Source organism: Hetaerina americana, unplaced genomic scaffold, assembly GCF_022747635.1.
Source record: "Hetaerina americana unplaced genomic scaffold, ioHetAmer1.1.p SCAF_15, whole genome shotgun sequence".
In the NCBI taxonomy this organism is placed as follows: Eukaryota; Metazoa; Arthropoda; class Insecta; order Odonata; family Calopterygidae; genus Hetaerina; species Hetaerina americana.
The window spans coordinates 15,213,275-15,235,227 of record NW_027286625.1 but is presented as its reverse complement, the minus strand read 5'-3'; the positions used below and the strand labels follow the sequence as shown (position 1 = coordinate 15,235,227).

The following is a 21,953-nucleotide window of genomic DNA, read 5'->3' as shown; positions in this document are numbered from 1 at the left end:
GTAAGACTCCTTCAATAGGTTTGCTTTCAAATAGCATAATATGAACAAATGATTTATCACACTCTGGAAGGTTATATCGCTCTTTCTTTAATCTCTTTTGGCGAATGAGAATATTCTGGCGCGTTCATTTCTCGGTGCAGTCACGAAGACCACTTTGCGATGCTCAAAATTTTCGTCTCCCAGCCACACTTTCGGCGGGTTGGTGTAATTCAGGCTCACCTGTGAGCTACTTACCAGTTTTGGTTAGGTGAAGATATCCCGACTATCTCCAATTTGAATGTTTTTCAAGACGGCGAAGGGGGATCACTGGAACGGCATTTCTATGCATCGTGCTCACCTTTTTCACCAACGAAAGCTGGACGGACCAAGAATTGAAAAAGCGTTGGGAAATCTGCCAGAAACGAGTTGGGCATCGAACATCCGCCGCTGTTCACTTCTTAAACGCCCTTGGCCTAATGCTTGCGTCTCAGGGCGGTCTACCCAAGAGTCAAATCTGAGCGATTGGCCACGGCAGCCCCAGCTCAAGATGTGTGACTTTTTTAGGTCTAATACTTGCGAGACCTCATTCCTGTTCCTATTCTACTCCTCTACGAACAGTATCATTATTAGTAGCGGCGGTCTACCGGGTAGGAGTAGGCATTCGATGAATCCTGGCGTAACATATTACTAAACCTCTATGCCCTATTACGATACAAAATATCCTTCAACCCCTTACCATTTACTAAAATAACTAATTCAATACCACATAATTTATACCCCCTTTAATTCCATCCAAATTACCTATTCTGTCCCCCCCTTGACCTCTCTTTTACCGCACTCTTCTCTATATTTATGTCTCCAGCATCCTATTGCCTCGCAGTATCTTCCACATTCCTTGGTACTGCCTTCTTTCTATTTATCCAAATAATCTAATCTCTTCTCCTACCATACCTAGAACATCTTCACGTGTTCTCCTTACTGTCCATTTTATTAATTCCATTTTTCTCCTCACTCGCATCTCAAAATCCTTGCGCGACTACAGTGTTTTTCGATTTCTTTTCCCATTCGCAACTGCACTTCATTTTCTTATACCCTACTGCTGCGAGTTCGAGAACAGCGCCTCATGGACGACATAGTTCTTTGAGTAAAAGGGACATAGTTCTTTGAGTAAAAGGGACATAGTTCTTTGAGTAAAAGGTCTGCTACCCCTTCGAAGTGACTCAAAATTTCTCTTTTCTCAAAGATGGATCCCTCGCAACGCTAGGTTTTCACCATGGAGTGGCTCCGGAACTGATAACGAGTTCCATATCAATCTAGGAAGCTCTATTCGAAGGTAGACGAATGGTATCCCCTGACCTGAACGTCTGATTTCACGCACTGATGGACCTAGTGCGAAACCTATCCTCTGCTCATCAAACCGACTCCGATTTTTATAGTTTTCGAGAAGAGCGACTGTTGAAGATGTATCTTAAAACTGCCGCAATATGTATATTTGAGAACCCAAGCAAGGCTGGCACAACTAGCGGGAGATTTTGAACGCTGAGTGATGAGGATGGAAATACGTAGAGCCGACTGTGAGCGTGGTGAGGTATGTGTGTGTCTGTGTGTGTGTATGTGTTAGATGAGGATTGTGTGAATGCGTTTAGATTTTGTAGTCATCGGTTTCTTTCTTTTTTTAATTGATAGTTACATTCTTACTATATTTTGGGAGTCATCATCAATAGTTCTAGGGATATATAAACGTTTTGGTGTAATTAGGTTAGTTTTTGTTTTATTTTATAAGGTTAAGAATGACAGTAGGGTGAAGATTATTGAGTGTGTTTACTGTTTTCTGTATACATATTTATGTCATTTTAAACTTCTCATTTTACAGTTTTACCAGATATAATACTCATAGAAAACTAATCTAGATTTTTGCATTCCGTCATTTTATAGGTTTAGGAATTTAGGTATGTATTTTTTAATATTTAAGCATTTTTCCAGTTCCATTTAGCAAAGGATTCGGTTGAGTGTCTGGCCTTAGAGCATTTGTACATTTATTGCATTAAGGAATCACTGAAATAGCTTTGTGGTGTTTGTTTATTACGTCAATCTACGCATTCGAGGCATTATGAGATCGAACGAACGACGACGAACTCGTTAACGGCAATAGAGCAATTACCATCAATTTTCTCGCCTCGAAAGGAATATGCAAATTGAAGTATATTATTTCCAAATTCATTGTCCTCTTCGGATTGAAATATTTATCAGTTTTACCGGCGTATTTCGAAATGTATGCTAATTTCATTTTTTACATAAGTATTTTTACCGGGCGACTCAATCCTCCAGTATGTGAATGTTACAATGTGAATTTGTCTAATTATTGATGGTAGAACTGAGATTGAACTTTGCAAACCCGCAGACAAACGCTTGCTCATCCGCAAATCTCACCTGCTTAATTAACTCTCGGTCTGCTTTTTTTCTGACTTTTAGCCCCCCCCCCCCTCCCCACGTTTCCCTTTCCGTTTCTCCGGCACACAAATGGAAACGTGCGGGCGAAAGCGGGTATCCCTGTCTCACTCTCCTTATTAATGCTGCCCATCCTGATTCTCCTTATGCTTTTTAGTATTATCTGTTATTCAGTTAATCGAAATCTACAGGACTATGCACGTTATGACAATTACACCTCGCGATAAAGTTTTAGCCAATTGTCAGTGAAAAAATGAATATGCCGCCATATATAGACTTCATTATTTATTAAACTTTTCAAATAAAAAGTTTGAGATAATGTTTTTATTTTTGATTCCTTTCTCATTCACACAAAGAGGTGCTTACGGGATATTCTTCCTTTGTTTTGTAATTTTTTTAAATTAAGGAATACCATCTTCTGTCTCCCCAATTCATATTCTGCTCATTTTAAAGTGTACCACATTAAAGTTCCTCTTTTGGAATGTCAGAATGTAATATTTCACTGACTAAGGAATTATTTGGTTAGACCTTATGATAAGATAAACTGTGGTTGTCAGCATGAGTAACTGATGGCACAATCTATCTATTTGCATTACTTTGCTACGACTACTTAAATATTTAAAAAAAAGTATATTGTAAAGTGACCTAAGTGTATTTTAAGGCCACTCGCTTCTATAACTAATTCCGTTGCGGGTAGCTCACTATTGGCCTCGGCACCCAATGCGCATAACGATTCGTTCATGTACGAGTATAACGATCTCGCCTTTCTACATATTGTGGTTATTTATTGTTCCTCCCAGAAACCTCGATGGCTCCTCAAAAACTAAACATAATTTATTACTCTTTTCATTTATATCAGGATTCGAATGTCTAGAAGGGAACTTACCCAAATATTTGAACCACCATCGCTGCAATGCGCTCAATCGGCTACACTATATGGTCTCTTTTATCCTCGATGCGTTGGCCATTTTGAGAAATGAGGGCCATTTGAGTCTAGAGAATATATTTAGTAGTGCTAATGCTTTACAGCAATATATAACTTCTTTCGATGTGAATACGAGGGAGAGAAGGACACCGGTAACCAAATGTCTAATTCCATAGAATAATATTTGCGACTGCCCACGAGCTTGCATTTTTTATCTTGACATTTCTGCTCGTCTGGCCTGTATGCCACCTTAAACTGTTGAAGTACGCAAACAGACTGTTAACCGCAAAAGTCGTTACCAATTATCCACCCTTTAACGACTGACTGGGACAGATTATTGAGGTGTTTTTTTATCAATTTGGTATATAAGGTGTTAGATATGTATCCTGAAGTAGAAGATTCAAGGGAAACCATTATATATTCCAGTAATATAATATAAATAAAATTTTCACTCAATGCTGTGTTGCGCGTACACAAACTGGTATGTACACACATAAAAAATAATCTTCGCATTGACACGATATAATACCTTTCATAGAAAAGGCATAAACGGACACATAACTAACGTGACATAAAAGTATGTATACATTAAATGTAATGTAAGTATATACATTAGCTTATTTCAAAGAAAATATCAATAAATTTAACTTTAAGCATTGTTTCCGACGGTGCATGGTACAATTACATCATAACGACTTGTTTTCGTTTGCTGTAACACAATTACAAAGTCTTCTGACAGTCACTCTGACTAGTCTTAATTTTCCTTTCAACAAACTCCTTTCTTTCAGTTTTTATTCCCCTGTGAAGTGACTAACGGCTGTTTAACGGAAGTCCCGAGCGAGGCGGACAAAAGAATCTAAATTGATTCTCGTCGTTATTAATGACCTCTGCCTGGAAGGAAAGAATCAAGAAAAAGAAAAGGGCTATTTAAAATGGATTCGAAATATTTTCCATAGCTACATGCATCTTTTCGTGTTCTGTTTGAAATGTATTCTATGGGCATTAGTAATTAAAGTTTACAGTTTGCTATCCATTAATAATTAAGGGGTGGAGAAAATTAGGCGATCCATTTGATTTCCATAAAAGAAATAGAACAGGTTTTAGAGAAAATGAGACGAGAATACGCCCTGAGGAGAAAATTTTGAAAAATCATATGTAATGTTCTGCCATATACTACTTTCTTTTATGGGATTACAGGCAGAGAAAAAAATTCTCTACGGATTTCTAATGAGTAATAATCCTATTGTAACAAAAATATAAAATGAGTAGGTACACCCAAGGTGCAGTGATAACACCAGACGCCTGCGTGTGAACTCCGGTCTTAATTTTATAGTTAAAAAATTGATAATTTCAATATTTTAATGCACTCTTCAATGAAAATCATTGTGAGAATTCTCCTCCAATGGCCTCCTACTTATCGTTTATAAGTTAGTCAAATCTACTGTAGTGAAACGTTTCCCTAGGAATTCGAATAGCAAATTCGCTATTACAGTCTGAGAATGCTGCACTTACCCTCTATGAACCTTCAGTCAGAAGAGGTAATTAAGGTGAAGAGATAAGCTAAATGAGCTAGCTTCTGGGCTGCCGCCGTTAAAACCCAGAGGCTTGTAATACCCGTTTGCTTGCGAGGTACCGGAGAAACTAGCAACGTGAACTTAACGACGTGAAACGAAACACTTAACGAACGCTTTTCATCCCTTTCTTATGACTTTGCTTCTCCAGTCCAGAAGCCACTCGTGGACCTAAGTACATAAATTATTTCACAGCTTATGGTAATCATTAATTCCGCATACTCATTGATTTAAAATTAATTGAAAAATATCTACTACTATGTCTTTCCCAAAACACTTTATTATATATAGCAAAGCTAATTTGCTAAATACTAAATGATTTGCGTAAAAATCCCCGAGGGTTTCGGAAAATGCATCGCTTTACACTATGGCTAGAGCTGGCAATCGCTTAAATTGCCACATTAGGAGGGAAGCAACCAGTGCCTTCTAGATGTTAAAACTGCATAGGACGTCAGAGAAAATAGGTCGACGGAAATACTAAAGAGTCGATGGAAATTCGACTTACAATCCGATCTCTGACCGAACCGACCGCACGACGAACTTACTCAAAGTTATTCTACGGAAATACAGTACATACCGGTTTCTATTCACTTTCACGAATCTTGAAGCTGGTTCTGTAGGAGCAGGAGCGCCGAATGAGCAGTTTGCCATGGGTACGGAAATATTTAACAGACGGAAAGTGGGGTGTCATAGGAAGGCTCTTCGCCCAGGGTGCCAAAGTTCCCTCGGTGCGCGGCGTGCTGCAGCACTAACTGCACGGAACACCTGTTCATTGAAATAAAGAGATATTATTTACATGAGCGGCTTTGTGGGCGGGTATCCTACAAGATGCGTGTATTTTATTGTGTACCGAAAACATCCGTGTAAAATGGTCCGCGTGGTAGCTGGCATTTTGTCGTGTAGGAAGTCCTCTCAGGTCTTCCGCCGGGTGGGCCTCCATTCTGATGCTCGACTTGGGCATCGAAACGCCGGTTAGGATGGAGACTCACCAGGTGGAAGACTCATTACTCCACACAATACGCCAGGAATGCATCAGACCTTACTTTAGTACATTGTCAATTTCGGTAGTGAGTCATCCGTCGTGAAGTTCAATCATCTTGTCTGCAAATAGGGGCCAACACAGCACTTCAAACCTCGCATCCCATTCATCGCCCATTTGGTAAGAAGCACGCTGTTATTTAAACATGATTTTTTCACTGAACTCCCCTCACGCCAATTAGTCGGGATCAATGGAAGGAATATTTCATAATAAGACGCAGACCTCCCGATATAGATGCTAATTAAACACCTTCATGTCCAACGGTTTTTTATGCCAAAATTTCCAAGTCAAGTATAAGACTAAATTACATCTACAGGAAAAACCTGTATTTGCAGACAACACGGTGGTATACAGTGAAATAATAATCCCGGCATATTGCGAGCTACTCTCTAGAGACTTGGACACAATATCGGATTGCTGCATGGAATGGATATTGGTACTTAACTTAGGCATATGCGCAGTTTTTAAATTTTGGAGCGAAGAGAGTGATGAGCGGAACGTAAAATATGAAATACAGGGTTCAGTGCTAACTACGGCCGGTCAAGTGAAATATTTGGGTGTAGTTGTTAGACTAAGTCTTCCATAGGGGAGCACACACCAGGACAATCTGCGGATATACTTTATAGAGACTCGGCTTCATTAGGATTGTATATTCTGTAGGATTGAGAATAAATTTAAAATTATGAATCAATGTACAACATTACGTAACAAGTGGGCGATTAATATTTGGTGGCAATGATCAATCAACATAACGAGGGATCAAAAACATAATGCTCAAATATTGTCCAAAAAAGTATTAATTTCAATAATTCTTATTGTTCAATGAACGTTTTGAAAACTAAATTGCCACTTAATATAAATATTAATGCACCCATCAAACTAAGGAATGAATAAATGCGAGATATATTAATTTGTTTATTTTAAATATATTTCCCCTACCATCTGAACGTAAATATAAACATCGTAAAAATTTTAAAAACAAATTTAAAATTACGAGTTCCATTATTCCAATAATTTCACCTAAATAAATGGTATCACATCGTGAATAAATTCAATTCACAATTAAGGAAATGGCAGCGAACTATTTCAATAAAGATGACGTATCCATGCACCGTTATCTTCATATTATATTTACAAGACCGTACACGCAATGGACATTGAATTTAATCCGAAGAGCTTGAATAACAGTTAGAATAAATATCTCTCTAGATTGCCGACGAGATGGCACGAGGAACGGAGTCGGGATGTACTTTCATGCAAAAGGAATCTTAAAACAAAAGTTACCTACACAATAATTTGAGGGCCCGCGTGCATTCTTTCACGGGAGTATTTTACAAACTGGGAGACTTTAAACTGGTTTTTATATTTTTTCGGAGAAAGGTCCAGTAAAATTTCCAATTTTGGGTGCAACTGATGAGAAATACCCGTTTCTTCCACGACGGCATTACTGCATTTCCAACTATTCGTTTTACACATTCATTTTCTTCTTCCAGGTAGAACCTTATGTAGATACAACGCACATGCGCTCGTCGAGATACAAAAGGCTATTCATTAATATGTATATATATATGTATATATATGTATATATATATATATAAATAAATATATATATATATATATATATATATATATATATATTAATTCAGAGGCTCTGAGGGAGCATGGCAATGATACCCGCTCCCCAATTTGGATCAATCGACCGCATTCCCACGATATTGCGCAACACGCTACATGCACTCGCGGGCAAGTCATTTTTGTAATATTTACATTGATTCACGTTCTTTAAAATTATCCCTATTTGCCTTAATATTTTCTACTTTCAAAATTAATTTTTATTGCATATTATTCCCCAAAACGAAGTTATGGAGGAAAGTGCTTCTATAGTTAGCAAGGCAAATTTTTAATTTACTAATGTGAAATTAATTTTCAGGATTTTGTGTATTTCGGAGAATTGGTTCAAGTTGATACTTAACCAACTCGGGAAAATCTATGAATCTATTAGTATTATTAAATACGATAGAAGCTTTATTTGATAGTATTTGATGGAGTCACTCATTTAATGAGAAAACATAATAAATTCTACGTCTCAACATTCCCGAATTCAAGCATAATAAAAAAACATATTCCTTTCCGTCCTTTTGTAACTATGAAGTCTTGTAATAAATGACTATCCGTCCGATTTGAATCATTTTACAAATTTTACAATCATAAGGATCTAGAGATAAAATGCAGAAAATATTAGATGTTCTCAGAAATTATATCATCAATTTACACGATAACTATCTGAGCCTCGTTGTTAAAAAAATAATATTAATATAATACGTGCTATGCAAAGTTCAGATATTTTCCGCCATCCTTTTGCGGGAAAAATACTTTTTTCCCATAGCTATGTATTTAGGTTCAACACTATTATTGTAGAGAAAGTGATCGATTCACGAATACTCTAGTTTCAGTTCAAATATTAAATTGCAAATAAAACAACAACGAGTCCCATAGCAAGTTTCTTTGTTTTTAATAAATAAACTTCGTTAATGAAAAAGAATAAGATAGTTTAATAGAAAAATAAATTATTTATATTGTTCTTCAAAACACACTGAGAATCAATAGTATTAAAATCGTTATTTTGGTCTTAAGTGAAAAATTTCAAATCTTCATTGATAATACAAGTATCAGTTAGACATAAAATAATTTTATGCGTAAATTCAAACGGATGAGATTGGGGCCAAACTTCAAAGACACAGATTTTAAGAAACTTCCAGAATTAGTAACACTTATTCACCTTCGTTGTAATTTAATTTTTTCCATGTAGATCTTCCCTTTAATGTTATAAATTTAATTTCTCCCATTTGTTTTCTGACATGTTGTTAACTTTTACCCGCAATATGAGAGAGCCAATTTCGAATCATTATTTCGAAGCAAAAACAAAGGTTCCAGAGAGTTAAATGCCATCCCTCCAAAATAAAGGCAACAACCTGGTAGATATTCCTGGAATAATCATAAAAATGATATTTCCCATATAGTTGTTGGGCTCTTTCTCAATTGAAAATGCCAGTTTTACGAGGATATATCTACATTTAATGAAAGTCGAATGAACGGAAAAACACAATATGATTTTCCTCATTATCTGACTAATCATAATCTTAACAGTGGCAATATTTTTTAAGAGTTAAGGCACCTTAAATGCCAAAGCAGGATTAATGTTTTTGGCAAAATACGGTAGAAATCTAGCGGGCATGGTAATGCCATAATGTACGAAGCTGCAATTCACAAAATTTCAGTAGTTAGACGTTGTCTCGGCTCATTAATTCAGGCCTTTGATAGCATCGAAACACCCATTCCCCTTTTGAATCCTCTCATTCTCGAAAATGATATAATTTCTAATATCTCTCTCTCTCTCTCTATTTCTCTCTTTAACTCGCACGCACATGCAAAAAACACACCTCGATTTTTCAGGAACTACAAACCATTATCGGGAGAGAAAAATAACTGTGGTAGCGAATGAGACACTTATAGAGTAATTTGGAGAAAAAAAACTGTGTTCGGAGGGAAACCTCGGAGTTATTGGGAAAGCCCTGCTACTCTCCGAGGAAGTCACATATCTCAGCGCCCACTTCGGCAAATCAGGTCTTCTCGCAGGTGCTCCATCATTTTTTTTGCTATCTTTTCCAACAACACGCTCGGCTCCCCTGGAGGATTATTGCGATCGTCATTCGTGCCGGTAATAGGCTCCCGCTATCGCCTTTCCCGCACCCTATTCCTCCATCTGCTGGTGGAAATTGGCCCTCCAGTTAGTTCCCTTCGGATAGAGGACACATGCGGGCTCACGGGACGGAAGACTGGCCGTGATTCGGTCCGTGTCTGCTCGTATTCTGAAAAGCAAATCACTCGGGGTCCAGCGAACTCAATTATGTCCCAATTATGGTATTTTTCGAATCATCCCTTTCCCATCACCCCCGCCCCGAAACCGTTCTTTCGTGGAGGGAAAAACCGCAGCTGACATTTGGATATCCAGGTGGATTACCCACCTTTTATATTACTGTCTTCCAAAAGCGCACGAAGATCTCGGAAGGAAAATAAACGGGAGATTTCAGTTTTTCCGAATCGACTTTTTAAGAAAGGAAATGAGAATATCTTTTTTTAATTTCTGCTCGAAAAATTTGGCTCTGTCGCAAGCATACATTTTTACTCCAGGATCTCATTTTACCCAAAAACAAGAAAATGTACGGCACTGTCCCGACGGTGGAGACTGATTCTATTAAGCTTTCCTGGGATGGTTAATTGCTTACTTTTTTAAAGGCAAAAGTAATAATGCACATAATTCACTTCTTCCCAGATTACCTTGTCGTATAATTCATCGTGAAATCATGAACGCCTAGCTTCGATAATTTAGAAACACTTGTCGTTCTCCGAAACGGAAAAATTAATTACATGAAATGTGACTGATATACAGGGGAAATCGTTTCCCTACCGAAATTAACCGACTCAGAAGCTTTCACTCGACGACCTTTCGACTTGAAGCAGATACACGAATTTCGGCAAACGAATGCATGTTATAATTCCCTAGAATTGCTCGGCACGGATGGAAAAAATTCAAAAGCAACGATTAATGTTTTCTATTCAGAAATAATAGGTGGAAACTTTTTCTTTCCCTTCTGAATCAGTATATAACATGGCTCAAGACGTCAGTGCGTCATTCTACGAACGTGTGTCATTCCTTAGCCGTCATGTGCCGAGCATCATCCAAGTGCACTTCAGAAACTTACCCACCTGCCCCAATGAAAGGAATTGCGGAGGATTAAGAGAGAAAATCAGATATTTTTTACCAATTACAGTTACAGTTAGTATTTCAAGTGCACAGGAGATATTGGACAGCTTCGGGAAGTGAATCACTGCGTTGGGTGACCGCTAAGCGAAAACGCCACTATGCGTTCTCCAAAAGGTTTCGTCTCAGTGGGCCCTGGTCTTTGCAAGATTAACTTATCTTATTCTTCGGGGAAAGGTGTTAATCAATTAATCAGTTAAATTTTCGGGGTTGAATTTCATATATAACATAGCGTCATCATTGCAAGTTTGCGTTTTTTCTTTAGAATATAAGGGATGTGTCTTCTTGAATGATGAATACTAAGTACATGAAATATAGTATTATCAAGTAACTTTCAGTTTTCAGTGGACTTAATCGTTCGGTTTCGGGATGTAGAGTGCTCCAAATAATGGAAAATGGGTCAGCGAGATGCATGTATGAAGTTAAACACGTCAGCTATAGCCAAGAGATGGTTTTGGAACTATTAGCTTATTTTCTTTGAGAACAACATATAACTTTTTCATTGATAATCAGAAACGCAGAAACTAACAGGCATGATACAGTATTGCATAGCTTATGTTTTTAATTTTTATGGCAACATAGTGTTAGGCTGCAATGAAATGATAATATAGCTTTCCCATGCCGAAGAACCCATAGTATTTGTTTCCATTATTCTTTCTTTCATACTTATAATTTCGGAATTTCAACTGGTGGTTCTATTCGCAGTGATCCTATCACAGGGCGACATGAATTCGTGAGTATATTGAAAGAATACGCAATCTTTAGGTGGTCAATAAATGAGTCAAACTTAAACGCTTATTTACTAGCTCGTTAATAGCACTGATACCTAATTAAGTTCCCTAATGCTGTGCCAGCTTTCTCAAACTAGGCAAGAACATCTTTTTCATTTTTATTCCAGCAGCTTGGCGGTAATTAGATGCAGCCATTCCATTGACCAATTATCTGCCCTCTTCTCCTTCTTAATTTATACAAGATCTGTCCGAGGACGTGGTCGCACGGCTAATGCGTCATACTAACAATGCACGCACTTTTTTCGCAATTCCCTTATTTTTAATCTAAGCTTATTTCTAACTTTCAGTACTTCTGTTAACCTTTTATATCTGGCTTCCATCACCTTAACCCGACGGCATTAAAGTTTTCAAACAGTCTTTCTCCTAATTTACAGGCAGACCGGAGGAGAGATGGAAAACCATCTGCACGTGCAATGGAAGCACCACCAGGAGGGAGTCCTCAAGTTCCTTGAGGAGCTCCAAGCCACGGAAACGTTTGTGGACGTGACGCTGTGCTGTGAAGGACAAAGACTCAAAGCCCACCGCGTAGTCCTCTCGGCATGCAGTCCATATTTACAGGTAATGTAGTACTACGTATATATGGCGACCCTTTCCAGCTCGGGCCGCTAAGATCCATTTTTATATTCTCGATATTCTCCGTTGGAAACCTGGAGTTGTGATGCTACGTTGGCCGACTGTCATTACTACGATGACATCAAAGGGGGAGATAAACACTTTGTCAATGTCAATATTCACTGTGAGACTTTCACGGGGGGTTGAAAAGAAAATTATATGCGTCAGAAATATATTTTTTTAAGTTTTTACAAATATTGTAAAAGACAATTTTTGATTGAGGATTAATCAGGATATATCATTTTATCTATCAAGAAATCTTTGTAGAGACGCGTTTTAGATTCCCATCTTCCACATAACAATATAACATTGCATCGCATCAATTTCCGGTGACGTCTCTGGGCTCCCTCAGCTTTACCCAAGCAGAATGATCTTTTCTGATTACAAGTTCTTCTTGAGAAACTATATAGGCATAGAAACTGGCACTCTACCGAGGCGTATAAAATTAACGCGCCGTTGGGCTTAGGTTTGGGTGATGGCAAACCCTATCAATTAAACCGCTTTTCGGGTTGATTACTGAGGTTGTTAGATATTGCATGTCGAAATTATTATACTAAATATCTAAATACTCTTACAACTTACATCATGAAAACAATCAGCTGGATAGACTTATCCCTTAAAATAATAGATGGCCGAAGAAAAACAAATCAATACCGCATTGCTTTAGGTACACATTATTTTTGACTGGAAAACTTGTTAATTATAATTTACTTCTATTGATGGCTTTAGTGACAACCGCGAAATCTGTCAAAAGTGGTGTTGATGCAGATGCTCCCCCAACCACCCCAACTACATGGTGATATTCTTCGTCACAGCGGTAATCACCCATCCCACCAAGTAAAGTAGAGAATATAAAGGCTTCGTAATGGTGTATTAATGAATAATTCAGTTGCAGCATGCCAATCTTTGGTTTAATTTTTAAATATTTTACTACTTTTTACTCCTGAGAAAATTGCTCCAGTTAAGAGGGCACACTTATCGACAGTATCATTTATATCTCGGACACATTTCATAAAATTACCAGTAAGTGGGTTTTAAAAATAAAAAGTTTTAATTTGCATAATCCCATCCAAATATTTATTACGTATACACTTATATATCAATTATTGTACTTTTACTATGTAACGACTTAATCTATTCCCTTGATCTGCTCGCACCCGTTCGCTAGTTCCATGACGATAATAGATGCGTGATGGCTTAAGAGATTTGCATTGATTTATTGCGTAAAATTATCGGCATATTTTAGAACATGCTATTACCTGAATGTTATCAATTATAAAGCATAAGACGCTTTTTGATAAGAGGTGGCATTCATGAAGTACAAGCCTTTTCCTATTTTTCGCCACTGCCTATAAATTGCATCAATAGTTTTGAGAACTCTGGCAATGATGCAGCCCAGTGCTTTACCTGTGGGGACTTGAAATACCCACACTATCATATTACAGCGTATCAAAGGTTTCCTGGATAGTGAGCATAATGGTTTCATTTAAGCGATAGGGCGACGTCAGGAACGCGCGGAAAGAAAGTTTAGAGATGGGATGCAATACGTATGAAATGACGTAAAAATTTGTAGCAAGAGTTATAAAGTCCTTGAAGCTATCTATAAGGAAAAGCCCAACGAAGTTTCGACGGAGCATAAATCTTTTACTGGTAATGTATTGCCAACATTTAAATCCAATTATTTTCAAAGTTATTGCCTCATTACTTTGATCTACTGCCCTCCACTAACCTATTCTGCTCGTATTCTATTACTTTATCCGCCAATGGAAATCATTTCTATTTCCGTTTTCCATTTTATGACTGCCAAGAATGAAGCATTTAACATCAGCATGATACTGTTCTCGAAACAGTATAAATAACCTTAACGATCTACGTTAGAGAGTTCTTGATCCTTCTCTAGTTGTAATTTCCCCATTTTAAATATTCATCATTTTTAACAACATATTTTCTGTATTTTCTCTCAGGACGTGCGATTATAACGATTAGCAATTAATCTTCCTGCAAAATAATTATTTGCGTTTGTGAATAATATTACAAATAAAACCATACGTAGACTAAATTAAACTTTTGCCTAATGGAAATACAAAAATTCTTAAAGTATTTCTAGGTTTTGACTTAATTGTTAAAATGGTGAACGTCTCTTTTAGACCGTTTCACGAAATGTAGAGTGAATTCAAAGACTGTTCTTAATTAGGTTCTAGTAACATTGCTGTTTGATTTCTTCATCAAATTATGAGTACCGATTTTTTAGAAGTCTCCTAATTTTACTATTTTATTTTTCCTGAACCACAGTTTAGGGTGAGAGTGAGAGAGTTCACCGTAGAATTAAGTAAATATTAGCACGAAAAATTTTATAAGTTTCCATTAATTTTTTATTGCAATAGCCATTCAATAGCAATTCCAGAAAACAAGATATTTTTGATTGGATTCTCTGTGGCGTATTCTTCTTTTCCTTTGAGTGACTGATGTAAGACCTAAATTCACATCTTCAAAGTTTAAAGTTTCAATGTTTTTAGAGTAAAATTTACATTTCAATTTTAAATAATATGGCTTTAACAATTTTGGCAGAAGAATGAACCATTGTCGTAAATGTTTGCATATATTGAACGCCAATCCTATCTTAAGACTCATCTCAGATAATATAAAATTTACATTCGATGACTATTAACTTCCAAGAAAGGATGAGAGTAGGTACGTGACGTTTAATGACATATATTCCCTGATTAGGCTCCATAACAAGCAGCTATCCTAATGAAGCTGCGACAAATATTAAATGACAATATTCTTGCGCAGCTTAGCTTAGAAGCGCAAGAATATGACCTGTATAACATGACTATCAGCAAGAAGAAAACCATTATCCTTGTATGTGGAAGATAGAAGCTGAAGGTAGATATCACAATTCCAGGAGTCAAGCAAGAGCAAGAGGAATCCTTGCCCTACCTGGGCAGCAGCGTGACTTGTGATGGAAGAAGTTCGATCCGCATCAAGCAAAGAAAGCAGAAGCTAAGAATGCATTCGTGAAGAAGAGTGTACTACAACATTCAAAGAACCAGAGGTTGCAACAAGAAAGCAGCTCGTCAAAGCGTTGGTGTGTAGAATGGTACTCTATGGACCAGAGCCATGGAACATGGGAAAAGTGGTCAAACGAGGAAGCTTTTTTCATTACAAAAAAACTTAAAAAAGGAAGCTTTTATTATGAATGGTGAAAAAAAATTGGTGAACAATTATTTGGTGAAAACAATTACACAAAAACATATTTCGTGCTAGTTCCATCCTTTAATCTCTCCTAAAACTTAACGTAAGAGGGCATTGTGATTTTGATGGGCATTAATGAAACTTGACATTTTAGCATGAATTTCCATTGTAGGTCAATGGAACATTTCCGCAAAAATCCCCATTCAGTTATTACCGCGATTTTAATTCTGTTGGTTATCCGACCCTTCTCGAATTGACTTTTTGCCTAAGAATAATTCCATGAATTCTCATTAGTCTTATTTACGATTTTCCAGCAAGTCCTCGTCGACAACCCTGGGGAGCACGCAACCATAATCCTCCATGACATCGGAGCCGAAGAGATGCGATCGCTCCTGAGGTTTATGTACTCCGGGTCGGCAAGTTTACCCCGGCGGTGCCTCCGAGCTTTCCTGCGGGCCGCACACGCCCTGCAAATCAGCGTCCTGATGCCGGGTTTCGAGCACGCGCTCACGGAAGAGATCCCTCGCCACCACCACGGTAACCAGGGATCAGAGGAAAGCGTCACCGACAACGTTCCACCGCCTCCCCTGAGCACGCGTCCTCCCGCCCCCGAAGTAATGCTCCCCCACGACCTTTCCACCTCGTCGTCCTCCGGTGCCAAAACCGAGTTGCACTACGGATCGAGCAGCGAGGACGGCTCGAAGCGAAGACGGCATTTCGCCAGCGGGACGACCGTGAGGTCCCCGGAAGTCCATCCGGCGTCCGTTTACCAGAGCGAGGACTCCTGGGGCAACGCCTTCCGGGAGGGCCTGATGGACCACTTCTCCATTCCACCGAGGCCTACCCTGGTCCCCCCGAGGCCCACACCCGTCATGAAGTCACCCTGGAGCCAGAGGGTCGGCTCGGCTGTGCCTCCCTGGAGAACGTCCTCGGTCATCGCGCCAGTCCGCCCTCCGACGCCCCCGCCGTTGCCCCCTCGAGTCGAGCCGATGGTCTGCCAAGCGTCCAGCAGGGTGAGTACATTTTAAGGTACTTAACTCAAATCCTCTCCAAGTTCTCTTCCTAAAAGGCGGTGATGGCCGTAAGCGAGGAGATACCCCTGTATATATTTGTATAGGTGTTCCTTCATATTCCCCAAACGATTCAAATTAGTTATTTACTTATTAATTCCCACGCAGCAGTGCAATTAAAAGAAATAGAATAAATAATTAAAAGAGCAATGTGAACGACTGAGCTGTAGAAGTTACAGATGAATCCCTAACCCAACCAAATCATAATCTCAATGTACATAGATAAATTTGAAAAAAATATTCTATTAGCCGATCAATATATTAATTATTTATATTAAATTTAAAAATTGGAACCAAGATGCATTATAGCGGCTGCTTATTTTCCAAAATTAAGCATATTACCCTTTAATCTATAATACGTAGCGTCATCAGCAGCGAATAACATAAAAACACCGGTATCAACATGTCTATCAAAGATAAGAATCAACTGGGAAAGCAATTTATGAGAGAAGTTAAAGGATAGTTATAAATACAGAGACCTAATGTTCTCTAAATTTTCCTCTTGGTGCCTGTTCAATTATACACGCAAATGTCTTATTTTTGTACATTTATAAACAACATTTACCATCCTGCCAACAAAATTCCCTCAAAACTAAATATAGGTAGTAGATAAATTGCTAAACCCCATCATCACGCCGAATAAGGTTGAATTAATAGCTAAATTACATTTATTCCGTTGGAAGACAATACTATTTGGAATTGCCGAAACGATAGACAAAAGATTCCAACATTCCTGAATCAATTCATATTGCCTATGCTTTGCGTTAGAGTATTACGTCAGGAAATTATTCATGAGAATCGACTTAGGTGATTTCAGCATGTGATGTCAATTTTGAAAATAATCATCCAATATATAAGGTCTGTCCCAAAAGTAGTATGACTTAATGAAGTTTTTCTCGGGTCTCCCACCGGGTCAGGGGTTCCCGATTGGCCGACGTTTCGATGCTCGACTCGTGCATCGTCCTCAGGGTATATGAGTATCACTCTGCATTTGACCGTCTTATATACTTAAGCTCTCGAGTCAGGTGACTTGTGATTGGTCCGAAGAGGAGAACCCCCCTGATTGGTCGTAGTATGACTAATTTTTTCCCAGATAGACGTATGGACGGGAGGTTCCCTGGCTGAGTTCGAAGGAGGCGAGTCTCAGGAAATACAGGAGGCCGGTAGCAGTTAGTTCTGAGCCTTTGCGGAATGCGGATCATTCGTTTGCGAAACATCTATAATGTGACCTCGTTACTCTATGTCAGGAAGCTGTTATTGGAACGGCGCCAGGTCATCAAATTTCGCGTGAAACTGGGCAAAACCGGGAAAGACACTCATGACATGCTTAAGGCAGCCTATGGTGATAACGGCATGGTCATATCGAGAGTTTTTCAGTGGCCCAAGTTGTTTCGGGAGGGTAGAGACGATGTTGACGACGCCGAGCGTTCAGGACGTACTTCAACCGCAAAAAGTGAAGAAAATATTTGCAAGAATGACGAATTTGTTGACAGGGATCGCAGATTAAGTGCTCGAATAGTTTATGCCTGGAACTTGGTATCCCTTAAAGTTATTTGAAACCACTTGTGACCGAAAACATGAGCATGAGAAAGGTGCTTGCGAAGTTGGTACCGCGAGTGCTCTTGGACGAACAAAAGGAAACTCGCACGCTGAACTGCCAAGAGCTTCTCGACCATGTGTTTGAGTATCCAAATTTCTGGACAATTCCCACAAGACTTCTTACTCTTCCCCCGCCTCAAATCCTTGCCGAAAGGACGTCACCACGGCTCGATGGAAGCGTTACAACAGACCGTGACGAGGGAGCTTAGCGGCATTCCGGAAGTCGCCTTCCAGAAGGCGTACCATGCATGGAAAACCTACTGGCATTGGTGTGTGGACGCACAAGGGTGCTATTTCGAAGAATTTTGAGTGAGCGTATCGATTCTGGAAATAAATGTTTTTTAATCGACTCAGTCCTACTACTTTTGAAACAGACCTTGTAATATTGTAGCTGCAACTAGAGGCATCTAAACCTGCCAACAGAGGTAGATGTCGTTAAAAATCCGCGCTGGCATGCATTGCTGCTAACGTTTACGTTTAATTGTCCCATTATTTCAATATGAAACAAGGTAATCGATCTCCTAGGACAAAGTTATATTAATATCTGTAAAAAGTGGCAAAGTGTTTCAAACTAATTTCTCCTCATATTCTGGCAGGACCTGTTGACCGTACCAGGGATGACGCCTGACACAAGGAAGCCCTACTGCTGTCCATCGCCATTTTGCCCATCCCCATCCTCTACCTCATCTGCATACTCGTCTGCATGTTCTTGGGCGCCCCAGTCACCCTCAGCTATCCCGACATCGCGGCCTCAATCCTTACTATCCGTCCCCAACAAGATCCACACGGCAGAATCCCCAGCAGAAGGAACGGCCGCTTTGGCCATCGCGACTGCGGACCTACGGACCCTTTCGCCGAACCCAGGTCCCGTCCCCAACCCCACGAACCCCTCTACACCCACAACGCAGCCATCTCCGCCACCTTCGCCATCCCGCTTCACCCTGAAACAACGCCGCCTCCGAGACTTCTACCGGTCTCTTCAATCGACGGGTAACACTTCCGCAGATGACTCCCAAAGCAGTGACAGACAGCTTGGTAATCCTTCAATGGAAACTAAGGACGAAGACTCCCTCCCTGTGCCGGCGTCCCCCCTCGACCCAACCTCTCCTTCGAGACCCCAGTGGCCCAGTGAATCTTCAATCGCCGTGGAGCAGTCCGTGATCAGGCTCTCCAAGAAATCGGCCTTCCAGCCCCCGTTGATCGTCGTCTCTCCACCACAGTCCACACCGGAGACTTCAACAAGTGGAACCTTCAGCACGCGGGAGGAAGACAAGCGGCCGCCTTTGCCCACCTTAATGCCCACTCTGGTGGTCCCTCCCCCCAGTTCACCTAACGGAGTGAGTCCCCAGGGGTCACCGGCCGCCAAGTCCCCCTCCGGCAGCAGCGGACCTCACACGTGTGAGACGTGCGGGAAGACGTTTGGGCGCCGGCAGTTACTGGAGCAGCATCGACGCACCCACACCGGAGAGAAACCATTCGAGTGTTCTGTGTGCGGGAAGAGTTTCACGCAGCGAGGCCACTGGAGCGTGCACCAGAGGCTGCACGATGGCTCGCGGCCGCACATCTGTCCAGTGTGTGGGAAGGCCTTCGTGTCGCGTGCATCTCTCAAGGTACGTATGATTCACTGCATCACACTCGCAAATGAAATTAGCGCTTTTAATCGGCGAAAGTGGCAAAACATTAAAAATAACTCATTTCCCCGATCTATTTCTGGTTCTGTTTACGGTGGCTACTCCTGAACTCGAGGAAGTGTTTTGTAATCCGCCATACCAAGCTTAACCTTAAGGACCTAATATTAACATGAATTTCAATCGAATATTAACTTCATAGACCACGGTAGTTACCACGAACACAGAGTCGGTAAAGTGCTCTAAGAAACGTTGATATATCTTACATGCCCTTCCTTTTTGCAATACCAGACAGCTAGGTGAAATAAATAAGTAGTAGTTTTCAAAACTCTACTCTTGAGATATCATTTAACAAATTCCATTGAACGGAACTAAATAGAGCCCTCGCTTCCGGTTTAATCTAAATGATTTTGGAAAAAATATGCAAATTAAGGGTCAAAATAAATATTCCAAATTATTTTCAATATCTTTAACATATGGTTACTATTTTAAAGGCGCTCGTGACCAGCATGATTATTCTACTCATATCATTGATAAAATATCTACTTCTTTTCGAGTCTAGCTTCTCACATGTCGTCCCTTGTCCGTTCCATGATTCTCCCTCTAATTAAATTCGTGTTCATCAAATAAATGACAGTGGGGTAGTGTGTACACTTATATCTATATTGAGTTAGCAAATTGCAATACATAATAATAAGAACTTCGTTGCAATTTTCCACAGTTAAAACTTTATTTCCGACCATGGTTTCGATACACTATATCATCATCAGGTGATACCATGTGGAAAATTGCAACGAAGTTCTTATTATGTCTCGATTCCACAACATCACGCCTGACTCTTCACTTTTCGTGCAATACATAATGTATTTTTTGGTTATTTGTACTTGAAACCTAATTTAGATCCCTAAATTTATTTTTACTAAAATAATAAAAAGTCACGATAATCTCCAAGTTCACTTCACCTGAGTTCTTTATTCCTTTAGATTGCAAAAATGTGCAAATATAAGAAATTTCAATAAAATTTAGATTCAAAACCCTTTCAATTTTACCTCAATGTATATTTTTTTAAATTTATTAGCTTCAGTTTGAATTACGATAGATTGCTATTTTTCCTCATTCCAATCCACAACATTTTTCAATAGAATTAAGATTCTTTTACCCATTAGTAACGAATAAAATAAACATTTGAGACATTTGCTTCTATACATTTGGTTTGGAATTTCATGTAACATTATATTCTAAATAAATTATTATGATTTCGCTAAAAAATAATGTTTATTTAATTTTGGAGGCAACCCTCCTTTGCGTCCAAAACTTCCATTCTTTCGCATATTAAAAATCATTATCTTTGAGTTGACCGACCCATTTACCTCTTTATTAAGGCTTTCGAGTTAAAAAGAAATAATAACCAATGTTAACTACACAGATTTATAACCATTCAGAAAGATTGCAAAAAAATAGTTCAATAAAAAGTTGTTCCTTTGGGTCGACCATTCGATAAATATAACTTGCACGCGAAAAAACAACGATTTCCGGATCATAATCATCTCTATATAAAAGTACCTAAATTATCTTTTTAATTATTTAATGGAAAGTTTGAATTAAAAAGTAATTAAGAATGCGAAAAAGATGTGATTATACAGAGTCAAAAATGTGATTAGAGAGTGATAAATTGCCTCATTTTCATTAATAGATTCATTCTTTCAAACTGTAAAGGGGCATTAAATTGTCTTAATTATAATATGTATCACGACCAATTTCTGAAATTAGCTTTTCATGGATATTACAAAATATATAAGTTTTTCATTTTTGTAAGTTCAATCAAGTTAAATTAATACTTTTCTTCGTATGTCCGTTTTACGTATGAGAATGAATACTATAGCCAGAAGAGAGGCCTCCTCCTTTCTGACACGGAATTTTATTTTAGTGTGTGGTGTCAGGTATTCTTGTTAGGTAAGGCCAAGAAATGTAGGGGTGTTAATTTTGCGTCCCTCGAAAACCTCCCTTAAATGGTAGACTACCAAAATGTGATAATATTTATTCAAGGAATCACTAATGGAATATTTGCATTCATGTCAACTTTTCAAATAATTTTTTTCCAAGAATTGCTGAGGTAACTAAAAAATTACGTAATTTAATTGAAGCTGTTTAGAACATCAACCTGGATATTCGTAACAATAAGGCCAGAATTATGCAAAAGTCAGTAACCCTGGTACGTTATTGCTAGAGTAGAACATAGAAACCTGAGTGAGAGGCATGACTCTTGAAAATGAA

At 38.9% G+C, this 21,953-nt stretch overlaps 1 protein-coding gene across 1 annotated transcript in view; it reads left to right on the top strand.

Annotated features, from left to right (window-relative positions):
* Positions 1-21,953, top strand: part of LOC139686820 (uncharacterized) — a 103,522-nt gene that overhangs the window by 80,381 nt on the left and 1,188 nt on the right. Inside the window, exons 2-4 of the mRNA XM_071583890.1 lie at positions 11,950-12,133; positions 15,697-16,395; positions 18,648-19,661. Coding sequence (XP_071439991.1) covers positions 11,966-12,133; positions 15,697-16,395; positions 18,648-19,661 — 1,881 coding nt within the window. The 5' untranslated portion in view covers positions 11,950-11,965. The remainder of the gene's footprint in view (positions 1-11,949; positions 12,134-15,696; positions 16,396-18,647; positions 19,662-21,953) is intronic.